The 26,835-nt window shown below is 37.4% G+C and overlaps 1 protein-coding gene and 1 long non-coding RNA gene across 3 annotated transcripts in view; one reads left to right on the top strand and one right to left on the bottom strand.

The window, feature by feature from the left end:
* Positions 1 to 12,778: 12,778 nt before the first annotated feature.
* LOC308680685 lies at positions 12,779 to 16,476 on the top strand. The gene is made up of 4 exons (XR_014028939.1): positions 12,779 to 12,884; positions 13,121 to 13,187; positions 14,828 to 14,920; positions 15,817 to 16,476. It is a non-coding gene; the product is annotated as an uncharacterized lncRNA (long non-coding RNA).
* Positions 16,477 to 22,468: 5,992 nt separating this feature from the next.
* Positions 22,469 to 26,835, bottom strand: part of tcf7l1b (transcription factor 7 like 1b) — a 76,199-nt gene continuing 71,832 nt past the window's right edge. For both annotated transcript variants that reach the window (XM_081349501.1, XM_081349500.1), the window contains one exon: positions 22,469 to 23,351. In XM_081349501.1, coding sequence (XP_081205627.1) covers positions 22,933 to 23,351 — 419 coding nt within the window. In that variant the 3' untranslated portion in view covers positions 22,469 to 22,932. The remainder of the gene's footprint in view (positions 23,352 to 26,835) is intronic.

Raw genomic sequence — 26,835 nt, 5'->3', positions numbered from 1 at the left:
TATTATTATCTCTGTCCTCCGAACCAAAATTACAAGATATTATATTATATTATATTATATTATATTATATTATATCATTATCTCTGTCCTCCGAACTAAAATAACAATATAATAATTTAGTTTTTTTTTTACCCACTATTCACACAGCATATGTGTGGACAATGATGTGTGTCACCCGATCAGGGAAGTTTGCAGTGAATAACACACACACACACACACACACACACACACACACACACACACACACACACACACACTGTTTTGTTTGTTTTCTGGGTGGATGAGTGTCAGATGGAGTGATTTCTTCAGTGAGATCTGTCAGCTCTTGAATACAGCAGGATGGTGGTCTACAAGGCTAAAGGCTAAAAAGGCACCAAATCAGTTTGCATATTAGCTTAATTATCAACATTACTTTTCAGATTCTAGATTTTTTTAGGTTCAATATCAATTTTACATATACAATTATTTTATTTATAACTGTATCCTAAATGATTTAACAATGTGGTGCCAAATGTGGCAAACTTATAGACATGCACTTTCAGATTATGATAATAATAATAATAATAATAATAAAAAGTGTCAATTCCAAAGAAAGTACAAATAAATTAACAGTAATGTAGGCATACTTGTTGATGAACGAAAGGTTGAGATCTGGACTGTAGAGGGCAGAATGAGACCATGGATTTTTCAAAAGCATTTGGTTCACTGGACTGTATACATTCTCTCTCTCTCTCTCTCTCTCTCTCTCTCTCTCTAGAAATATGAATGTGATCTGTCAGTTCATTTAAATTAATCATGTCATTCATCACTAAAGTGAACTCAATGTTGGAGTAAAATGTAAGAGTAAAACTGATTGAACTTCAGCTCAAAACTCGCATGCATTGATACGAGTCTCTCTGGAGACGAACGCAGCTCCTCCTGCAGGAGAACAGAACAGACTCTGAATCTACAATGAGCCAGACTCCTCCAAACACAACGCCAAACTCTGAAATATGGCTTGAACACGTTCCTGACAGAAGAAGAGCGAAAGCAAGCAGTCCAGCAGATTTATAATGCTTTCTGGTGTCTCTATCACAGCAGATGTCCTCTTTAATTTTAATAACTAAACTGAAGGCTTTATGTTTCTCCAAGTCTTGTGTTTGGGTTCTTTAAAGAATAGTTTAGCCAAAACGAAACTTCTCTCATCATTGACTAGGGGTGTAACGATACCCTCGTTTCACGATATGATACATATCACCCTACTGAACTCAATGAGACTCAATACTCCAAAACATATGATAAAAGGTTAACAAAAAATTAACTGTTGATTAAAATGTTACATTTGGAATTACATTGTGTGTGTAAATGAATAGTCTTGGACTTGTAACCCAACGCAGAGGACAATAGAGACACCAGAATAACAATATTCATGATTCTGAAGCTGAAAATACAGAATTATTTTAGATGAATATTCTTGAACTCTGACTAGATATATTTAAAATAATGTAGGACATTTTTACTGGTAACATCAGACATTATCAGGACACACAAATATTCCCCCATTGCATTATTATACATTATATTCAACATTATATATAGTAGTTTAATATAGTACTGACACTAAAACTCTGAATTTTTTTTTTCACACAGACAAAAAAAAAGTGTTGTTTTTGTTATTTGGGAAAGAACAGCGTTCACATTCTGCCTGATATTTGCTGTTTTGTGTTCTGGAGAAGAAAATCATTTGGGTTTGTAACAACATGAGAGTGAGTAAATGACCTCGTTTTGTTTTTTTGTTTTTGGGTGAACAACCACCACATAAAAACTCCTTTGTTTTTCTCTTCCCCCTTCAGACCACGTGCGTGAGATTATCTTTTCCAATGTAAATATGTTCTACAGTAAAACCACTGGCCTAATCTGTATCTTGTATGACCTTACCGACTGCCATGAATAATTTGTTACAGCGACCAAAGATCTTGCACAACATGCAAATCATGTTAATGTTAATCAATGTTTCACGAAACCCCTGCAGCCTCAAATACTCCTAATGATAGTCCTGGCATTTAGTACTGGAAACGATCCCTCTTATTCTTCATCCGCGCTTCCTTCTTTAAGGTCAAATGGTCTTAAATAAAACATTAAGAGGCAGTCTTGGGCACATCGCCAGGTGAAACCTGTCTTCACCGACTGAGACACGGACAAATGTAATGAGAGAGTTGATCAAACAATCAATGAATGTGTTAGAAGCCATGCATACGCTCACTGTAACTGTCAATCATATTCAGCATCACTGTTCAATACAGGTGCAACAACTGATGCAAAGCACACAAAAACCTGATGTTCCACCTATGAGGCCGCTCCATATTTTCATTTATAAAAACCCATGTGGGAGAAAAATATTAAGTTTGATATTATAGAGATAAAATGTACCAAACCACAAACTGACACACACATCTTACCAGCTAACACACACACTTTTCCCCTTCTTCTCTCTGCTTTCAGAGACAGAAGTCTCCAAACTCCTCCTTTCCAATCGCCCTACTACCTGTCCGCTTCATCCTATTCCCACTAATCTCCTTCAAGCCATTTCCTTCAAGGTACACTGGTACCTTTCCCACAGCATTTAAGCAGGCTCGGGTAACCCTGCTTAAGAAACCCACTCTCAATCCAGCACATCTGGAGAATTACAGACCGGGATCCCTTCTTCCATTCGTCACGAAGACACTTGAACAAGCTGTTTTCAACCAGATCTCTTCCTTTCTTACACAGAACAATCTCCTGGACAACAACCAGTCTGGTTTCAAAAGTGGACTCTCAGCTGAGACTGCTCTCGGTCACTGAAGCTCTGAGACCGGCAAGAGCAGCTTCCAGATCCTCAGTTCTCATCCCGCTGGATCTGCCGCCTTTGACACAGTTAACCGCCAGATCCTCCTGTCAATCCTAAAGACGAAGGGCATCTCGGGAACCGCACTCCACTGGTTCAAGTCTTTCCTCTCAGGAAGGTCGTTCAGGGTGTCGTGGAGGGGTGAGGTGTCTAAAGCCGGGACACACCAAGCCGACGGTCGGCCGTCGGGCAGTTTTTGTGCGTCGGCCGAGTGTGTTCTGCACAGTCGGCTGAAATTGGTCCTCGTCGGCTTTTTTCCGGCCGATTCGACATGTTGAATCAGCCGTCGGTGAGAGAGAGAACTCTGATTGGCTGTTCAGCTTAGTGAACGAGTCAGTGCACGAGAATAATAGCAAAACAGCGAGCAAAGAAGTCAAAACGGTCCAGATAGACGCTGTTCTGATGTCACGTCATCTTACCTGAGTGTTCCTTGGCGAATATTTCAATATTAACATGAACGGAGTGGAATAAAGAAAGTATTTATCAGGATTGATATTCAAAACGGTAAAAGCTGCTTTGTTTACGGTGTGTGTTTCTGCCTATATAGATGAATATATCTGCAGAAATAGACAGGTGTCTCATTTACTTGGCTGACAGTCGGCTGTAGTTCTCTTGCTGTGTTCAAGTGCAGCTTTTTTCCCCCGACGCGAGGCAACAACACAGTCGGCTTTCATCAGCGCTAGTTCTTTGGCGTCGGTTTGGTGTGTCCCGGGCTTAAGACCCAACATCTAGCTACTGGAGTGCCTCAGGGCTCAGTGCTTGGACCACTTCTCTTCTCCATCTACATGACATCACTGGGATCTGTGATTCAGAAACATGGCTTTTCCTATCAGTGCTATGCTGACGACACACTACTCTAACTCTCATTCCAGCCTGATGATCGACGGGAGCTAATCTGATCGTATCTCAGCCTGCCTGACAGACATTTCTGGCTGGATGAAGGACCACCACCTTCCACTAAACCTTGCGAAGACAGATTTGCTTGTGGTCCCGGCCAACCCAACACTACACCACAACTTCTTGATTCAGCTAGGCTCGTCATCCATAACTCCATCTAGGTCAGCCAGGAACCTTGGAGTTGTGATTGATGATCAATTGAACTTCACAGACCACATTGCTAGAACTGCCCGGTCCTGCAGATTTGCCCTATACAACATTAGGAGGATCAGGCCCTTCCTATCAGAGCTACACAGCTCCTTGTCCAAGCGCTTGTTCTGTCCAGACTGGGGCCGGTTTCACAAAGCTATTTTAGACCGCTCTATAGTGTTAGACAAGTCTAAAATTCGCTCATAGACTAGTCTAATGCAAGTTAGGCTGTTTCACAAAAATAAAGACTGACTTAATTTAGACCAAATAAATTAGACACCCAGGCTAACTGAGGTCTAAGACTCTGTTACCTTGGCAACCAGCAGTAACAATCAGTTACGTTACAAACAGCCAAAAGAAAAGGGGAAATGCCTCATAAATTAAACATTCCTTCTTGTTACTACATTCTCCGCTAAATTTCCCAAGTAAAATGTCCTTGTAACTGTTATACTCCTCCAAGAAACACATATTCTCCGCTGGGGTAAACTGCACTGAGCGGTTGAAAGCGCTTACTCGATCCGCCATGTTTTTTGTTTTGAAAAGTGTCTTATTTTACCCAGAATGCATTGCAGTGTAGTCCTACTTAAGATAGTCAGAGTCTTAAGTGCTTTGTGCAACGGTCTGATTTAGATGTCTATCTGCAGTCTGACTGTCTACTATATCTAAGCCATAGTCAAAGTCTATCTTTTGTGAAACCGGCCCCTGGACTATTGTAATGCTCTCCTGGCTGGTCTTCCGCTCGCATCAAATTCAAGTCACTGACGTTTTCCTACAGAACAACCACTGGCTCTGCTCCCTTTTACCTAAACTCATTACTTCAGGCTTACGTGCCATCCAGAAGCTTGCGCTCTGCAAGTGAACGCCGTCTTGTGGTGCCATCATCTCAAAGAGCCACTAAATCTCTTTCTCTGACCTTTACCTGGACTGATCCTCAACCAGAGCGGCTGAGTCCGTGTCCATTTTCAAGAAACGGCTGAAGACGCATCTTGATCCATTAATACTAACACTTTATCTTCTATTTTATATCTATTATCTTTAAAAAAATATATAAAAAAAATTAGATTGAACTGGGAACATATTGTTGGTTTAACTGCTTCTATTTGTTCTCCTCATTTGTAAGTCGCTTTGGATAAAAGTGTTTTTTAACTATTATTATTATTAGCCTACAAATGTAAATATTATATTTATCAGTCAGTCAGTCAGACAATCATATTTATTTATAGAGCACATTTAAAAACAGCAGCTGTTGGCCAAAGTGCTGTACAAAGTCCTAATGAGTTAACATAAAAACAATACACTACAATTTATACCACTAGGCCCACTTATGACCAAAAGCAACAGTAAATAAGTGGGTTTTAAGCAAAGATTTAAAATCAGTGTGTGTTGGTGCAGTCTTTATGTAAGATGGCAGATTGTTCCTCTTTGGAGCGGCCACTGAAAAGACACGATCTCCTTTCAGTTTTAAACGTGTCCTTGAACAGTCAGCTTTAGACTACTGGTTGGCCTAAGTTTTCTAAAAGCATTATGGTGGGAATAAAGGAGACCAGAGATGTGTGGAGGAGCAGGAGCCAGTCCATGCAATCCCCAATACGCAAAAAAATAGTGTTTTGAACTCAATACGATGTTTAACTGGAAGCCAATGGAGAGAGGACAATACTGGTGAAATATGTTCGCTTTTCCTTGTTCCTGTGAACAATCTTGAAGCAGCATTTTGAACTAGTTGAAGAACTGACAATAGGGACTGTGTCTGTGAGACACCCAAGTATAGTACATTACAGTAGTCTAATCTTGATGAAATAAAAGCATGTATCACAGACTCCATGTCTCTGGGTGATAAAAACGCCTTAATTGTCGCAATATTCTTTAACTGATAAAAGCAACTTCTGACCACACCACTGATCTGTTAGTCGAAAGTCAGAGCAGAGTCAAAAGTAACGCCCAGGTTTCGAACATGTGTATGGAGATTGCCAGCTAAAGGATTAGAATATAGGGCCTATTATCATTTATATTGTCACTGAATTAAAGCGAAATTATTAAAATGTTGTATTTTTTGTACCCATGCTGTTAAAAAATATTGTTGGTTTAACTTAAAGTAAATAACCTGGTTGCCTTGAAATTTTGTGTTCATTAAACAATTTTTTTTTTAGATACAATATTGATTATCTAGGTTGATTTGACAAAGTTGCGATAACAAATCACGAATTTTTCTAGGAGCTATGAATGAGGAATTGAGAAACCCTTGTTATTAGCGACACCGCTGGCCGTTAAGTGAACTGCAGTGCAGCAACTTACTGCTCAAACACACGAAACGCACAAGAGAATGACGGTGATTCAAAGCTAGACTAAGTTATTTTCGTCGTTTGCTTAGAAGTAAAAAGAAGTTGGAAATAATTTTTTTTAGCGATATAGAGAGCCTAAGTCCCACCCCTTCCGGTCGACCACCATGGGACCTTATTTCGGAAAAATATTGTATGGTAGTCAATGGCGAGAGACAACAAATATTTTGATCTCGTTTGAATTGTGCCCTGATTTACACATATGATGTTTGTCAATTTAAAAGATACATTTTAAAGTCAAGAAAGTCGCAGCTTGATGTAAAACTGCTGAGGTATAAGGCCGGTGACACACTGGATGCGTGGCGTAAGCGTCTCAGCTGCGTGGCGTGTCCGTTTTTATTTCGGCTCCCATGTTAACAGGTTAGAGCTTGCACACTGCGTGCGTGACACGCGCGTCTCAGGCGCGGCTCGAGCCGCGCGGAAAACGCGTGCTTGCTAGAAATAGAACCGACGCCTATTTTTCACGCGACACGCAAGCGTCTTGGAAGCGTTTCCAAGCAAAATTGAATAGGAAAAGATGTTTATATGAAATTTTGACACGAATACATGTTAATAAATGTCATTTTGATGTTTGAAAGTGTCTAGGGTTTGACATAAATGCAAATATAAATGCAATTTAAAAAAATATTATCGATTTTCAAATACTGCACCTGTCAATACAGAACGAAATATTCTATAGTCTATATTGCCTTCAACACTGCCGACGTTGTCTTTGCTGCTATATATTTATGTTTAACATGAAGTATAGGCCTTCCACAACTCTCTCCCCATGTCACCAATATGTCACCTAGCAGCAGCAGCGCCGCGTCAGACACGCTTCTGGTGTGCAAAGACATGGAAAACGCGACGCAGCCGCCACGCAGCTGACACGCAACAGAAACGCCACGCTCACGCCACGCATCCAGTGTGTCACCGGCCCAAGACTGTGAAAATACGTAATTACAAAGACTACAAACCCAGAAGGCGCACATGCGACGTCATACCTTTTCTCTCAATGAATGAAGCTAACTTTACTGAAGCTAACGTCTGTCATTTTTTCTATAGTCTTACATTATAATCGTAACGTTACGCCGTCATGCCTGAGTGTTTTGAGCCAGAATACACACATACGAGCAACGGATCTTGTGACGTACATAGTGCGAGACGAGAGATGTAGTTCATTGAGCGATTTTCACATAAAACTAAACGTTACTCTTCTGTTTTATGACAAACTGCGACTTTCTTGACTTTCATAATTACCTTTTAAATTGACAAACATCATATGTGTAGTTCAGGGCACAGTTCAGACGGAATAAAAAGATAAGTTATCTCTCGCCATTGACTTCCATACATATTTTTTCCGAAATAAGGTCCCATGAGCCGGAAGCGGAGGGGCGGGACTTAGGCTCTCTATAAGACCTTATGTAGCTCCGCCCCTTTTCAGCGCTGCGCTCATTGTCTTTTGACTTCCGGTCTGTATTTTCACAGCGTTTTGCGTGTTTATTAATGAACGGCTCGTTTTAAAATCTTCCCGGTCGATTTACATTTGTTAAGTCATCTGCTTTAAACATTACAGTCCTCATGATAACTTTCGTTAACTTTACATTAAGTAAATCCACTTAAAAAGCTAATTACTCCTGGACAGAAATGCCATATAAATATACAGAGCGACCGCAAAACGGAAGTTAAAAGACAATTTTCCAAAGATGGCGGCGCCCTTGTTTCTCTGGTGCATAAGGTCTATACTGTTAGCGAACATCCCGATGACGTCACGCGGCTGAGAGTGACGGTTAGATGAATATGTGAATATCCTCTCAATAACACAATAAACACATGATATACATGACAGCGATGAGAAAACAGCAGTTAAGCATCTGATTATAGTAATGTGGATATTTGTCAGCTCTGCTGCGATTCATCGGCATCATGTCGACAGATGAGGTCATTAAAATTGCACTGTTATGATAGTTTGAGACTATATCTGACGAAATGAGACTATTTAATGAATCCCATTTCTTTGTATGACACATTGACATTACATTGGATGTCTCTTTCAGCATTATCCCGAATATTGTAAGCATTCATTTCGCGAGTCATTGAACTGAAGTTAACTATCTTAACTAAATAGTTTAACTGTCAGATCATTTTGATTTTCCCGGCAAAAACGTCCCGAGTCCTTCACATAAACATCACACAGGCTTTAGATATCATAGGAAATCGTGGAAGGTCTCGTTTTTTAAAGTTTAGACACAAGCTGTTTATACATTAGCAATAAAAAACGATTGATACATAAACATTATTATATAGCCCATTTAATGTTAAAAATATAAACCTAAAGAGATTTTTTCAATTCATGCTTGTTTGTAAATAACTTGAGAACCTTGACAGGCCTAAAAATACATTTGGGTAAAATCGTTTTCTTTTCTCGCCCCTGGACTCTATGAAAACCCCTTTTAGTATTGATTAGGCTATATTTATAACCATACTTTTCAAATAAACTACGTGTCATATGTTTAAACTCTTTGACTGAATCATGAGCATATACCTTTTAAGGCTTCTGCATGCAATATATGCAATTTATGTTATTATTTGTATTATTGTTATTTTTCTAAATGAGTGATACATGCATACACTCCTTCAATAATGTTTAAAAAGCACCTCATGAGTTGAGAATGAACTCAAATGAGCTCAAAGAAGAGAATATTTGACAACTTTTGACTGATTTTATTCACATCAAGAAACAAAATCAGTCTTAAGTTGTTCTGCATCCACAGCAAAGCTCTGAGCTGAAGCAAGATGGAGGACAGGGAAAGGTATAAACTGCTTATGTTACTGTTTCTATGAGTCCTCAAGATCAAGCATTCAGTCGAGTTTTCAGACTCGCTTCATAGAAAATTATTAATGAAGCCATGAAAGGCTACGAACTCCTCTCACACTGAACCTGAAGTCTAATTCAGTCTTCAGTTCCTGTCGTGACACAATACAGCAAGTTTCATTAATCGCACAGAAAGCAGAAGCACAGATTCTTACGTCTGCAACTTCCACCTTATTTCTCCTCTTTCAGAGACTGACAAGCACTCTGACGCTCGGTTAATTTGGCATTGCACTCCAGACTCAAGCTGATTTATGTATTCTTTTGTCTTAATATTGATTGTGGAGTAGAGGAATGTAAACAGTGATTCAGACACATGAAAGGCCAAACCTGGCCCGGATTCGGGATCAAAGCGAGCTCTCGACGGCAGACGCTTGGCCAGGGGCCAGTGAGAGCTAATGAGCTGATTAACATGTATTAATTCTGACCTGTGAGGAGCAGACAGATGTCTCTGATGAGAGAGAGAGAGAGAGAGACTGCTCAATGCACACATTTAAAGGAGAAGGTCTCCTGTTGTTCCCCGCTGGCCGCATCTGATTAGTAAAGGCACAATCCTACAAATGAAAAGACAATGTTAGACAATGTGTCATTTTTGTGATGAACAATTTAAAAATAACATAATAAAAGCGTAATCTTTACCAAAATCATTTGGCATTGGCCACCCGGGGATGTGCACAGATAGCCATATTAATCATAAAATCACATTACTATCTAAATTATTATTGTTATTGTTTGGAGGATTGGGAGGAGAGGAGTCGGGGACGAGAGAAAGAGTAAAAGATGTTTGTTTGTTTCTTTTTCTTCGTCTGTCCTTAGATTGTTGTTTGTCTATATTTTGTTTTTGTTCTTTTTTTTGATATTTGTATTTTATTTTGTAAGATTTCTGTATGTATTCCTGCAATAAAAAAAAAAAAAAAATTGGCAATAGAAGGGATAAATAGGTACAGTATACATTTTATTTTGAATAATACAAATATTTGTATTATTATATGGCATTCTAATTAGAGTGCTGATATTTCTGTAGTGATGCAAAATCAACAAGAAATTTCAAATAAATGTTTTTTTTTTTTACTTTCTATTTATCCTGAAAAAAAGCATCACAGATTCACATATGAAGTAGCACAACTGTGAGCAAATCATCATTATTAGAGTGATTTCTGAAGGATCATGTGACACTGAAGACTGGAGTAATGATGCTGAAAATTCAGCTTTGATCACAGGAATAAATTATTTTAACATATATTCACATAGAAAAAATGAAATGCAGCCTCGGGAAGCAGAAGAGACTTCTTTCAAAAACATGAAAAATCTTTAAATATTAAAATATTCTATTTCATATATATATATATATATATATATATATATATATATATATATATATATATATATATATATAATTATATAATGTAAATATCATTTTATAATTAAATAAATAATGAAAAATCTAAATTGCAAGATGTAAAATCAGAATTATGAGAAAAAAAGTCAAAATTGTGTAAACAGAAGTTAGAATTGCTATTTTTTTATTTCATAATTAAATACACGTGTATTTAACTATAATCATAATTTAAATGTAATTATATAATTAAAAATAAATAGCAAAATATTTATTTTTATAATCAAATTATTATATAAAAAAAAAATATATAATATATATAATAAAATATAATATAATATTTTGTGTATATATATATATATATATATACACACACAAACACACTAGTTATGAGCACAAAAATATATAAATGATTAAATTTAAATTATAAAACCCCAAATTACTTACAAAATATGTAAAAAATAAACATTACTGCTTAAAATACTAGCAAGGCGTATTCAACACATTTTATAATAAAATGGCTGCCAATGCAATGAAGTGCAACACAGTGAAATAATCTGAGCAGGAGAACACACGACTGCAACTCCAGCGCTTAACAAGCACTTCTCCAACAACTGACTCGGGGAAAACAATCACTGATATCTCTCTGCAGCCAATCTCTCTAACAGGCCAGTCATATTAAAGTCACTCAGCCCGGCTCGTGTGGGTCGCGGAGCGTGTGTGTGTGTGTGTGTGTGTGTGTGTGTGTGTGTGTGTGAGACATATGGAGAATAGGCCAGCGCTTCAGAGTCCTATAGCCTTAAGGAGCCACGCTTTCTCTGTTGTCTGACAACTCATTACCTTTAATTTGGTTGATGGGTCTAGAGCTGAGGGTACACACACACACACACACACACACACACACACACACACACACACACACACACACACACACACACACACACATACACATACACATACACACACACCGGGCCCCAGAGAGCATCGCAGGGCCCTGGATGATGCAAGGCATATTCCTCGCTTCTCTAATGACTGCAGAGCAAAATAAAATATAAGCCTTTGTGTGTGTGTGTGTGTGTGTGTGTGTGTGTGTGTGTGTGTGTGTGTGACTGACAGGTCTGTTCCTCACCTGAGGGCAGAGAGGGAAATGAGCACTCAACGTGTGTCAACCTGTCCATCTGCACACACGCACACACACACACACACACACACACACACACACACACACACACACACACACACACACACACACACACACACACATCTGACAGAGAGGGCAGAGCAACAGTGTGCTGTTAGTTGAGTCATATGGGAACCAACACACACTGTAAGACATCATTAAGCAATTAGTGATAATGATGCGTTGGATTTTCCTCGTACTTGACTTGATTGGCTGTTGCTGCCAGTGTGAAGCGCAGCGTTTAGATTCCTCTCTGAGTTATGGCACATTAATATTATTCCAGTGTACACACACACACACACACACACACACACACGCATTCATGATGGGCGGCTGAGTGTTTTGCGCGGCTGTTGTGCACAAATGAGCTTCGGCGAGTCTAATTCTGGCCCGTTTGAGATTTGAAAGATTATTTCCACCACATTCTGAGTTTATATCTCGCAAGAAAAACAGTCTAAAAACAAGAGTCGTCAGATATAAACTCAGAACTCACAAACTGTGAGATATAAACTCAGAATTATGAATTAAAAGTTGCAATTACCTTTTTATTTGTTTATTCCGTAAGCAAAAAACTGAATTGCAAGAAAGTGTATCAGTGTATTGGATCTGTGCATTAGCTCTTAAAGTGACAGTATCCTAATATTCCTAATATTCCTGCTGGCTGTTTTTTAAAATGTTAATCAAACAACAAAAGACAAATAAAAAAATCACTCACTGCTGAATAACTTTTCTATCTTTAATAAGGATTAATTGTAATAAGGATGTTTAATTTATAGAGGGAAGACAATGCAGTGTTATTTTACATTTGCTTACTTTATTAAATTTCTGTACTTGCACTGTAAAAAAAAATATTTTGAACAATTTTGGAAACATACAATTAAATATTGACTCAACAAATTGCTTCCAACTAATTATCCCCAAACAAAAAGATGCATTGTGGTAATTTTAGCTTAAGGTCTGAAGCTAAAATTAAAAAAATATATTCACTGAACATATGAAATTGTGTTCAGCCAATCCATCAAGTAGAAGTGAAAAATCTGTGTTTGCCAAATAAGCTTTGCAAAAAAAAAAAAAAAAAAAAAAAGCTTACGCATGCGCCTAAGAGAAACCGTACCGTTGGTATTGTGGATTTAAATGTATTGAGCGGGAGCACGCTGAGGAGTCGATGCTGAAGGACGACGACAGAACGGAATTTCCAATTTCCAGACAGAATTTCCATCATTTAAGTTATGGTGAGTATTAGTACTGAACTCTGTAGTTATTAAGTCTTTGTGTACGTTAATTTGAGTGCTGGACAGGTCTCAATTTCATCATAAAACCGATAGAACGATTCTCCGAATGTTTTACTTTAGGACACAGTATAATTTTACATAACATAATCATTTTATCGAACTTTATTATGATTCTATTAAATGTATGAGACATAGGTATCGTTTCTGTTATAACTTTTTTTTCTCTCTCAATGTAGCATCGGTAGGGTCTGACTCATTTAACTTCGTGAAGAAAACGGAACCACTAACGTTAAGACTTTCACAGTGAGTATTTAACAAGAGTTGTTACTGCATATTTGTTCATTCCTTATTTGTGTCTAATACTGTTAGCTCTTATGATATGTAATTTGTGTTAAGTTTCTTTATTGAGGCGCCATGAGACCGCTGAAACATGTGACAGTGTGATTCAGGCTGCAACGTTACGTTACGAAGTTGATGTCTGCCATTTTGTGTTAGGCTACTCCTTGGTAATGTTAAATATTTAATTTCATAACCTTATAGTCCACCTTTGCCAACCATATTGCCATGTTCTGTAGGTCAGTGGATATAATTAACTGATGATATGTAACCAGATCTAGTGGCAAGTTTTGATATCAAGTAGCTGTCCCTCATATACCTACTTTCCAACGGTTTATATCAAACTTGCAACTGTATGTCAGTGCATACATCAGGAAGGAGGACCACATTTGTTTTCTGTAATCCACTAATGTATCCAGCTCAGGGCTCGAAATTTTTTTCTTTTTTTACTTGAGCACCAGCAAAAAGTTAGGAGCACCCACCAAAAATTAAGTGGCACCACAACTACAAATTATATATTAACAGATTTCTTTTATTTAAAAACAACACCAACAATGACTGGCTTTACACATCCGGTGGCCAGGATTTAAAATGTGGTCTTCTGGCTCTCTGTCCCCTCCTCAATTTATTTTCAGCTGGTGGATCCACATTAACCAACTCCAGAATTATTTGTGACTTTAGGTGACAGCTTACAGCTTACTAGAGCTGGGCGATATGGCCAAAAAATCATATCTCTGTATTTTTTGGATAAATGGCGATATACAATATATCTCTGTACTTTCTGGATAAAGAAAACATTTATAATAAAATAATAATAATTCACATCCTGCTCAATGATATGCTACAAACAATGCTGTTGAAGGATTTGGAAACAAATATAGTGAATGTAATGAAGGCTATGCAATATATTATGTGCAAAAAAATTGTACTATGTACTTTCACTGCAGCCGCTCACTGTGTCCTCGGGTATTTTTCACAGGGCTGCAAACAGCGCGCTTTTCGGCGCCTCCCGTTTTTTTCGCGTCAGTTTGGGTGACTTGTGTGAATCGTGCAGATCTGAAGAGTTTTTTTTTAAGAAGCGGGGGGGGGGGGGGTTGTCTGAGAGGGTCTGATTATAATTTCACCAACAGTAATTCTGGAATGCCTCCACCAACAAGTAGCCTAAATAGGAAATAAGCGAATCAGAACACTGCGCTCCAAAACAGTAGTATGTGCACAAGCGTGAACCACTACTAGGGTTTCTTTTACGGTCTCACTCTGGTATCCGCCACAGCCTTACAATAATGTTTAATTATTAAAAGCTAGATTTTTTGCTGTAGTATCAAAGTACTTAAAGTGGGCTTTAATTAATAAATGAAAAGCAAAGTTACAACACCCCCACCCTTTTTTTTTTTTGCTGATCGGAAAAATGATCTGATCCATGACTCAAAAACCATAATATGAACCATGAGTTTAGTGATCTGTTGCACCACTAATACCCACAATTCTGCACAGCATTTTAAGCCCTGACTAGTATTTAACACATGCTATTGTAAAAGGTCTGTTTGTTTATCCATTTAAAACTGTTATTTATTATAATATGTTTTTATTTTCATTCCATTGTACAGGTGGCAGACTTAACTGTGCAGAGAAGGGCTGCTGCTATTCGGGGTCTTCCTTTTTATTTCAAGGAACATGGAACCATTTGCAAGACTATTCTGGTAATTTTTTTATATTTATTGTCCATTGAAAATGAACGGGATCATGTTGTTTTGTCACTGTGTGTCGCTGGCAGTTTAAATGGGACTAACCTCCCTCAAAGGGCATTTGAGAGAAAGTTAGCCTTCTCTCAGGCAGCTTTTGAGTCGCAAGTCCCTAAATGAGTATTTTGCTCCGCTTAAACGGTCAAATATGCACAAAATTATGTCAAACACCTGTCTTGGCGAGTAGTCAGTTAAAATAGTCAGTTTTGGTATGTAAATGAGAAATATAACGCATGTTATGTAACAGTATATTGGAGCTGTGCATTAACTCTTGTGACAGCAGCCTAATATTCCTGCCGCTGTCTGTCATGATAATCAAAGAGCAAAAGATAAAGAAAATCACTCTCTGCTCTTGACTGAATAACTTTTGTAATTGGGTTAGGGTTAGGGTCAATTCTAAGCATACATCTGTATTTAATTTTTACAATGAAGACTAACCAGTGTTATTTTACATTTGATTACTTTGATTTCTGTAGTATTTCTTACCCAAGTATACTGTTGAACCCGCCTGAAAAACTTAAAGCTGTTTCTTTCATATCTCTTTATTCTATTGCATTTATTTGTGATGTTGTTTGCGATTTGTTTATTTGTTCTCGTCTTATTACTGACTTTTTAGGGGGGGGGGGGTATGGAAATGAAATTTTACATTGAAGGAAAGTAGGTTTTTTTTTTTTGTATATGCTGTCAATTATAGTTCTTAGAAATCGGTTTCAGCAGGTCATACTATATATTTTAAAGTTGGAACTTTTTAAAAAAAAATATTAAAAAGTGAGGATATGGCCAGTGAAGATGTTCTGGATTTATTCACTATTTGTAGACACAGTATTAATATTGCTATTTTATACTTTTTACAGAGTACAGAGGCATTGGATCATCACAAATTTGCAACGAAAATGGGAATTATTGAAGTGGTGAGCAGCAACAGTTCAACTTCAAGATCCCTTTCCAATGGGGTAAATGTTGCAATATTCCTTGAAGAGGAAGTTGTCCTGGAAAACATGGGAGACTTTGTGAGTGCGTTCATTGTCCTCTTTGGCTTGCTCTACGCACTTAACATGGAACACAACAAGGACTTAAAATGTACCTTCGAATTCATTCAGAAGGTCTTTTTGAAAATGGGAACTGAGTGCAGCAAAAGAGTGCAAATTCTGAGCAAATTATTAGAAAACTAAGTAAAATTTCACTTAACCCTATAGGGGAGAAGTACCTTTTGTGAGAATGCTATTTTGCAGCTTTCTAAATATTTGCAAATGTGTTTACATGTTTAATATTTGAAGTGTAAGATGCAGTTTCATGAGCTCAAAATACCTCCTGTGAGAATACTAAAGTTAAGATGAAATTACACTAAACACTGAGTGAAGTAACCCTGAAGTACTTTCTTTTTGTATTTTTTTTTATGAGAATACTAAATTTAAATGCATGATTTTAAGTTCTACTGTGCAGACAATTTCACTGTATTTACCATTTTAAGGTATTTATATTGTTAAAATGTAAATAAAATGTATTAAACTGTGGCAGAATGGCTTGAGTCTTTAATATATAATTGATGTAATGATATATATATAATGTTTTTTTTTTCCTTTTTCTTTTGGGGCAACAGAGAATAAACAATACATTAAAGTCGCTTTACTAATATAAATTTACCAATATACATTTTTAGTTTAGGTAAAACAAAAAAAGAAGGCTACTACAATTTAAAATTTATAATTGGGCCAATAACATGGTTTGGTAAACTTAATTTTTTTTTTCAATTGGTTCAATGTATTATTTATCATTGAGCCAATGGTAACAGACTATTGCAACAATTGATTAAAATCAATTTACAGAATTTCACTTGGGCCAATTGAAAAATTTAGATGTTATCGGTCACTTGAAATTTTTGATTTGGGAGGGTTAGAAATTTTTTACAGTGTGAAAACTACTGTTAGACCTACTTGTATCTTTGTTCTTTTGTATTTATTTGTGTTTTTGCTTCTAATTTGATTATTTTTTCGTATTTTATAACTGACTGTATACTTGTCTTTAATAATGCTTTAAATTTGTATTAGTTAGGCTAGTAGTTTTAATTGTGGTATTGAAATTGGAATAGAGAATTGTCAATTTTCACTGGTATCTAAAATTTTGGTGTCATTGTTTTTGCAAAAATAGTTTCATGGCCGGTAAAAAATATTGATGGCCGGTACATTTTCTTAAAGTCTGCCTGTAGTCAATAATTGTATCCCTTAAAACTCACCTTTGATCCCCAAATTGATATATTTAAATGTTTTTTCCTTGAAAAAAAAAAATGTCTTCATGCCTTAGCTTGAATGTTACTCGACACCCTTGCCTCATTTAGTATGCGCGGTTCTATGAATATGCAAATGAGCCCCGCCTCCACTCACTCAGCTCAGAGATCCACTGGTTGACGATCACACGTTGATCTGATTGGTTACAAGGTAGTTTGTGACGTCAGAAACACCAGCGATTTCAAAGCGTGTTTTTGAGACTGTCTTTGGTTCACTGCAGTTTTAAGGAGAAAATACTCAGCAATGGAGTCGACTTATAATAATAATAATAATAATTCATTACATTTATATAGCGCTTTTTCTCGACACTCAAAGCGCTTTACATAGAAGGGGGGAATCTCCTCAACCACCACCAATGTGCAGCATCCACCTGGATGATGCGACGGCAGCCATATTGCGCCAGAACGCCCACCACACACCAGCTTACTGGTGGAGAGGAGACAGTGATGAAGCCAATCAGTATATGGGGAGGATTAGGAGGCCATGATGGACAGAGGCCACTGGGCTAATTTGGCCAGGATGCCGGGGTTACACCCCTACTCTTTCGAAAGACATCCTGGGATTTTTAATGACCACAGAGAGTCAGGACCTCGGGTTTACGTCTCATCCGAAGGACGGTGCTCTTTTGGCAGTATAGTTTCCCCGTCACTATACTGGGGCATTAGGACCCACACAGACCACAGGGTGAGCACCCCCTGCTGGCCTCACTAACACCTCTTCCAGCAGCAACCTGGTTTTCTCAGGAGGTCTCCCATCCAGGTACTAACCAGGCTCAGCCCTGCTTAGCTTCAGTGGGCAACCAGTCTTGGGCTACAGGGTGATATGGCTGCTGACTTATGAGTTTACACATGGTTTGTCTTAAAGCATATTAAACACACCATATAGACATATAAACAACATTAAAAGCTGGATTTGACTTTGTCACCTGCCACTAAAATTAGATTTAGGCCCTGTATATATGTAGCCTGGCTAAAGTCAAACCTCTTCTCATTGAGACGTGGTCTGGGAACCACATGTTCATTTTCTCGTATTTGAGGCGTGGTTTACGAATGCCCAGAGCCGTTTTTTGGGCGATACGAATATCTATCAAATGCGCCTGTGTAACAATTTCCCTTACACTATCAAAGCAAGGAAAAAGTACTGCACGCAAAACATAAGGTAACGGGCGGATCTGATACCTACTGATATAAATAAAGCCAGTAACAGCTTACTTTCGTTAAATAAACACTAAAGAAAAAATATATAGAATACAATTGACATGTATGTAGACTTGAATTAATTATATATTAACGAAAAAACAATGAAACACAAGTTCAACCAAGTGTATTGAGAGATATATTACATTATAATACCCAGACGGGCAGCAATATGCGCTTATTTCACAGCTGGAGGCACGGCCGCACTCCAACACAGCAAACAAACATTCTCAAATTACCCACACACATTTAACCCTCAACACCCCAATGTCCCAAGGTCCTGGCCAGCAGACCGAAAGTTCATTCAAGCAACATAAATTGTCCGTACGGAACGACAATGTACTCCGCGAGAAGAAAAAGACACCAAACAAAAATGTAAGGCGAAGGGTGGCGAGAAGCCGCAGTCAATATCCCCGTGGACTTACGCAATCTCGCCACAGTCTGTTTAGCCGATGGGAAGATGTAGTAGTCCAGAAAACAATTGTCACGTAATCCACAAAAATAGGGTATTAGTCCCTTTGATGAATTCTTCATGCAACTATTACACAGAGCCCGCTAAACACAGACCGCTTTCCCCGTTTGAACTCCGGAGTCCTCTCTCGACGTCACTTCCACTTCTCCTTAAAACCATATTGCGTGACATAACAATGACGCGAGGACAAAACAAAAACAAATAAAAGTCCATATAATAGTCCGTGATTACACCACAGGCATCTGATACAACAGTTAGCTTTTTTCATGTGAAAAAAAAAAAACCATACAACAAAGCATGTTTATCATCACCTCAAAAAGCTGTACATAAAGGCAGAAATAGGTGACTATTACACCTGTACGTAGCTCATAGCCAATCGTTTCAATTATACCAGATGACGTATGTAAAGCGACAGAAATTCGACGAGGAAGTAGACTAAATAAACTTGCGTTCTAAACTACTTAGAACACTATCTAAAGCCGCTTGTCCACCAGCGTCTGATCAATTTTTGTTCCGACGCGACGCCTATGACGTTTTCGCTGCTTGGGGCCGGGGGTTTGTGTGTACTTTATATGAAACCATAGTAACGGCCATACACAAAGTCTCGCCGCCGAGTTTCCATTGGCTGCTGCCCCGCGTTTTGACGCTCTCATTTGCATAAAGTATCCACCGAGATACTTTTTTGACGCGCTGCTGTTGACCAAATCGACGCGACGCGACCCATCATGCTTTGCGGGGGCGTTTTTGCTGCCTGACGTAGTTCCATAGGAAATGAATGGGCTTTGGCGTCGCGTCAGAAATCTCGACGCTGGTGGACAAGCGGCTTAAGGCTGCATCGAAAGGTAACTTCGCGTCTGCTGCCATGTTGGATCCATAGATATAAACAAACTGCTTCGGTGTGTCGCATAGACGTCGTCATCGTCTTGCTGCTCCCTCCCCGTTCTGTGATTGGTTCCCTTTTTGAGGGGAAAATCTGGTCCATGGTGTCCAGGCTGCCTAGCAGCGTGAATAAAACCGCGCTGCGCTCAAGGCAGCATGGGGAAACCCAGGCTAGTATATATGTGTATGTAATTTAAAATTTAATATAAATTAAGTTACAATATTTATGTTAGGCCTATATCATAATCTTGCCTTTCTTTGATGACGTTCAAAATAACCGATTATTGTCAGTGAACTGAAATCCACTTTGACGGATCCTGACGCGACTGTCACCCATAGACTGTAAATAAAATATGGACGTAGTGTCCGTGACGTCACCCGTATGTTTCTGAAGAGCATTTATGAAGCCCAAAGTGGGCGGAGCCGGCAGTCGCAGCAAACGCTAGTAGTGACATCAGCGGCAATCCACCTGTCACTCAAGTGGCCACGCCCTTAATTATGCAGAATTTTAAGGCTTAATATAATTTAAACGCATGAGTTATATAAATATTCACCCCCCTCACAGTCGTCATGAAGGGCAAAATTAGCGATATAGACCAAAACCCCTTTTTGCACCAGGCTGTAAACATGTTTTTTGCTGCAGTAAAGTTGGGCATTTTAACATGCGGGTCTATGGGATTGACTCTCTTCTGCAGCCGGTCTCTAGTGGCCAGTCGATGAACTGCAGTTTAACTCACATCTGTGTTGGAGTCAAGAGAGAGACCGGAAGGTTGCCGCTTACTCTCATCGCGATGATGCGAGGGGTTTTGAGGGAATATGTGACCCTGGACCACAAAACCAGTCACATGGGTCAATTTTTGGAATTTGAGATTTATACATTTCTGAAAGCTGAATAAATAAGCTTCCCAATCTGAGGGTGCAATAAAATCAAAACATTGAGAAAATCGCCTTTAAAGTTTATTAGTAATTTATGTTCGCGATTGTGCTCACAAAAATAAATGTACAAAATATCTTCATGGAACATGATCTTCACTTAATATCCTAATGATTTTTGGCATAAAAGAAAAATCGATAATTTTGACCCGTACAATGTATTGTTGGCTATTGCCACAGATATCCCGGTGCGACACGTGACTGGTTGTGTGATCCAGGGTCTCGTATGAGGTCTGTGTGTGAAGGCTGTCGTCACATCCGCTCGCTGAGGGAAAAGTGAAGCGTTCTTGGCATCTCTGGCCGCTCCTAAAGCCCCTAAAAAGCAGAGGACTCTACCTTGTGTATTTCTCACTAATTGAAAAGCCTAATGAGTTCCCTGGAGCTCCATCCTATTACCGCGCTCTTCATTACAGCGCCAGCATCAGCATCAGCCAAAACACACACACCGAGAGAAACGGGAAGGCAGGGTTTGACCTGCTTTTTTGTCGTTGTTTTGGGACTTTGCATTCCAGGAAGGAACAGATGTCTATTATTTTTTTTAAACCGTGTTTATTTTTGGCAGAATTTTTTGTTGCTCTGGCTCATCTGTTTATTTTCCAGTGCGGTTTGCCTAAATTCCAGCTATTAAAGATTTAACTCGAATTCCTCTTATATCAGCAGGGCTTCTCCTGCAGTTTATTATGCCATCGTTCTGTGCTCTAGATGTTGTTTATGAAGGATTATAAAATCCCTGCATTTTTGAGGTAACATAATCAGGCACTTCCCACGAAAATCGCACATTTTGGTGTTCCGTGACTACAAAAATCGTTAGAGGAAATAATCTTATATTTTTAGTTGTGAAATATTAGATAAACTATTATTTATCTAATAAACTGAAAAGTATTTTGGTTTATTATGGTCTATTTGGAAGGTATTGACCTTCTTTTTGACTATACATTCAGCAATTTAAATCATAGGCATTGTAATTATATTCAATTATTTTTATAATTTATATTTGAATTACTTTGCAGCAGTATGTCACTGCATTATTGTTCCTCATATAAAATTCTGAATACAGTAAGACAGGAAAATAAACTTTACATTTTTTTTTAGTACAAATACATTAGTCTAGTAAGATTTCGTTTTAGGATTTTTTTTTTTTTTGGAAGAAATGACTGCATTAAATTGAGATATTTATATGAAAAAAATATTTCAAATAAATGTTCCTTTCAACTTTGCTCATGTATAATCATTGTCATCATAAAAAAAGCAGCACTGTTTTCAACATTGATATTAAATGTAACTTGATTTACATGATTTCTGAAGGATCATGTGACACTGAAGAGAGTAATGATGCTGAAAATTCAGCTTTAGATCACAGGAATAAATTACATTTGAACGTATATGCACATAGAAAACAGGTATTTTAAATTGTAATAATATTTCACAATATTAGTGTTTTTACTGTATTTTTAATCAAATATATGCAGCCTTGGTGAGAATAATTTTTTTTTAAAAACATTTTTAAAAAAATCCTATTTTTTTTATGGTAACCAACTATCTCCTACTAAGTGACTGCTAAATTTAGGCAAAAATAAAATAAAAAATTAAGTAATATTTATAAAAAAAAAACAAAAAAAAAAACGTTTTTTATTTATTTATTTCCAGGACTTATCCATGCCTGAAAAAAAAAAAAAAAAAAAAAGACAACCACTGTTAACGTCAAGAACTTAACGTCAAGAAGACAATAACACCCATTTTTAGAAACAATTTACAAGTTTTATTTGTCAAGTTCACACACTTCAAAACTGGGGTAGAGGGGGTCATTGCAAAGAGGTCTAATAAACTGCCAGTACTATGAATTAAACTCCAAAAACTACCATTAATTACAGTCAAGCTTAAATGTTTTTGTTCATTCTTGTCTTTTAAAAGTAGTTTTTAATACATGTATTTTTTTTTAATTATACAAGATTACTGAATAAATGCATCAAATAAGAAACCAGTTCCAAAGTAGACATTACAAAAAAATACATTGTTTTATACAGACAACAGAAAAGCGGATGATCAAATATTGACCAATAATAATATTTATTTCCTTTTCTCACTTATCAAAAAAGTTAACCTGACATCTATTTCTCCAAAAAAAAAAAAAAAAAAAAAAAAGGTAAAAAAGCAATATACAGCATTATTTAAAAGACATTAAGAAAGAATTGCTTTAGAAGAGAGTCAGTCTGCTGATTTGGTTACCAAAGAGAGTGGCTGAGACTGGAACAAAGCATGATGGGAGTGATGGTACGGGGAGGGCGGAGACAGGAGAGAGGCATGCAGGGAAGAAAAGGGGAGTGGCCTAGACAGAAGAGGCGGAGTTAACTGACTGCCTGATGATGAGGATGATGAAGAAGAAGATGATGATGAAGGGGGTTTGGCCAGCACAGGGTAGTGGTGTTGGCGATCGGGTTTGGTGGTGAGGGACAGTGGTTGGGCCTGCTCCGAGTGTGTGGGGGCCGGGGCCGCGGGCGAGGCCAGGGCCGCTGAGGGCGTAGCCGGGGAGTCCAGCATGCTCCCGTGGGAGGAGCCAGGGCTGTCAATCATCTTCTCCTGAGGGAGGTACTGCATGCACGGCTTCTTGTTCCGCGCGGAGAAATCTGAAAGAGGATGGAAAACGCTTCATCAGTGGCAGGAATTTATAACCTTTAGTTTGTTTTTTCAGGGAACATAAATTCACAAGGAGAAAATAGGTGGGTTTTGTGGGACCCCAGAAACACTGAAGTCATGATACACTCACTGAAATCATCACAAATATTATACTTCAGAGACACTTTTTTATTATTATAATTTTTGAAAGAGGACGGAAATCACATCATCAATGGCAAGAATGTATAACAGGGTTCGTACAGGTGCTGTAACATTAAATACCTGGACTTTAAGCACTACCTTTTCAAGGACTACAATCAGAGATCTCACTTATTAAACAATATCTTTATTATCTTTTAAATTCTAAAAAAGGTAAATAGATCAATAAACTAATAAAGCAAAATGGTACAAATAAAGTGCAGCAGATGCATTGACTGGTAACTTTAACCATTGAAAGGATAATATGACAAAGATATCGCTTTCCTTATTCAAACTGATCTCTTCTCTCATGAATATATGATTGACTTGAAGAATAAAATCTGTATCATATACTTGGATATGAGGAATATCACGCTCATAGCCATGCGAAACGCCTCTATATCTATATCAGACGGACTGCGGCTTTAATTTTGCGTGAAAAGATTGTTTTATCAATACTATTAAAAATAAATTTCCCACAAATTGAATTTCAATAATTCAAGCACTTTTCTAGAACCTTTGCATAAATATGTCTGTTTTCAAGGGTTTTCCAGGACTTGCATTTCAAAGTCAAATTCAAGCATCTTGTACGGACCCTGTTATCACATGTTTGCACAGGGAACAAACTCACAGGGAGGAAACGGGGGGACCCAGAAACACTGAAGTCATGATACACTCACAGAAATCAGCACAAATATTACATTTAGAGACACTTTTTTATTATTATATTTTCCCACCAAATACTCATCTAGACATTTTAAGGTGCGTCACTCTTAGCAGAGTTAAAAACACGTTTAAACCTGCAGGTTTGCAGCAGTGCATGAAAATGAAGTAGATTATTATTTAAATTATTATTATATTTACTATCTGTTGAATCTTAAATAAGTGTTTTTTTAAAAAGGCGCATTTTGTTCATTTCGTAGTTTTTTGTTCTCTCTTAGTTTTTTTTTAATTACAAATTGAATTCAAATTTTCAATTAAATAATGTTATATAAATATAAGGCTGCCCCCTAATAATAAACTAAATGTTTGTCGACTAAAAGAGGTTTAGTCAACCAGAATGTAATTAGTCGTTATTAGTCAGAAAATGAACTCCACAGGAAGTGGCGAAGTCACACAGATCGTTAACGGCGGGTGTTTGAGGTAATTACAGTGTCAGGCAGGAAATCCAAACGCTCGCCTATCATCCATCGACCTCAAATATGGCTTATCATTTGAAACATGTAAGTAACAACTTTACATATCTGCTCGCTCTAATGTTAATCTAGATATTTTAAATAGAGATTTTCTTCAAAATTGATGTAGGATGCTGCTAGTTTTTAAATAATCCATTGAAAAGTTGTTATTCTCTTATTATCGCATGTTATTGTATGTACTGTGTTGTGTGTGATGGAAGTTGTGTACTGGCCGTGTCATGCTGTCCAAGACAAATTTCCCAGGACAATAAAGTATAAAGTATAAATGTGTGCTATTATTAGGCGCATATCCAAGTGTTTGTGGCGCCGGCGTGAACACTTGATTTTTTACCGATAACAGCGGAAACTACGTAAATACTCCGTCATTTTTGGTCATACTGATAAGAGTAACACATCATTCAAAACTGTTTATTTGTGTAAACAAACTAGGGGTTGACTGATTGATCGGGTTTGCCGATTAATCGGCACCGATAACTGATTCCTGGATCGGTTATCTTCAAAAATCCATACCGACTTTTCGGATTTATATGAAATTATATCATTTTACTGTAAGAGTCCCTTTGTAACATTAACTAAGGTTAATAAAAGTATTGTTCATTGATAATTTCAACATTTTTACAGTTTAAAGTTCTCTTAACATTAGTTAACGAACTATGAACTAACATGAACAATCAAGGTATGATTAATATATATAAAAAAAATTATATAAAATAAAAACGCATTTTCATGGTTCAGTGCTGTTTTTAATGCTTGTGATAAAGTTCAGAACTATTTTATGAGTATTCATTCAGTATCTATATTAAAAACTATCTGATTAATCAGTTATCGGCCAACCTAGCTCTAGTTATCGGTAGAATCCACTATCGGTCGACGTCTAATAACAACCAAACACTGAGTTTTAGTAAAATAAAGAAAACAAATAGATGTGCTTTCTGCTGTCTCTGTGCACTGGAGTGTGATGAACGACTACTATTAAAATCTGTAGTCAGGGGCAGGCCTATATAAATATTATTTATGGTATTATTGATTGTCTTAATGATAATTCAGTGGGAAATGTCCTTAATTGTCATGTTTCTTCATTGTCTATACGCAAAAGATAATTCATCACTTTCTTTAGACTGAATATGATCTTGACATGTTCTTCTTGACAGTTCTCATGAGATTCACCCATACAACGCTGAACACAAAATGGAAATGGCGTCATGTGTCGCTTTGTCACGTCACGGTACTCAAACTGTGGATGAGATCACAACGCTGACACTGGCTGTCCGAGGAGCCGCTCACACAACACTCGTGCGCTTACATCTCATATCTGTCCCAAAACACACACGGATTCACTGTACTAAACACTACCGGTCAAAGGATGCATTAAAGTGATTAAAAGTGGCAGTAAAAATAAATAAATGCTGTTTGTTTGAACTTTTTCGTTTTTTCAAGATTAATAATAATCATAAATGTTTCTTGAGCACTAAATCATCATATCAGAATGATTTCTGAAGGATCATGTGACACTGAAGACTGGAGTAATGATGCTGAAAATTCAGCTTTGATCACAGGAATAAATTCTAATTTAAAATATATTAAAATAGAAAAGTTATTCGAAATTGTAATATTTCATAATAGTACCATTTATATATATAATATTTTTGTCATGATTTTTTAGAAAAATATTAAAGTCCTCTGTTGTCAATCATTTTATACCTTAAAACTCATCTTTGATCACCGAAATTACATATTTAAAATCATATAAAATAAATGCATCCTTGGTGAGGATAAAAGCCTGTTTCCGCCACGCAATAATAAAATTAAAAGATAATAGCGACTTTTATCTCACAATTCTGATTTTCTCACAATTTTGACTTTACATTTTGCAATTCTGACTTTTTTTACTCTCACAATTGTCCTTTTCTAAGGGGAAATAATGCTAATGGAGCAACATGATGAAAACACGTGTGTGTGAGCGATGGCCCTGTGTGAACGAGCCTCAGTCGTACTGTACCTGCGCTAGCACTGCACCTCATAAGCTGCATGTCAGAGGAGAGAGCGGGTTATTACAAACACACAAGGAGAGAGAGAAAAGAGTGTGTGTGTGTGTGTGTGT

The sequence above is a fragment of the Scardinius erythrophthalmus genome (assembly GCF_964197995.2).
Source record: "Scardinius erythrophthalmus genome assembly, chromosome: 20".
Taxonomy (NCBI): Eukaryota; Metazoa; Chordata; class Actinopteri; order Cypriniformes; family Leuciscidae; genus Scardinius; species Scardinius erythrophthalmus.
This window is presented reverse-complemented; position numbering and strand designations above follow the sequence as displayed.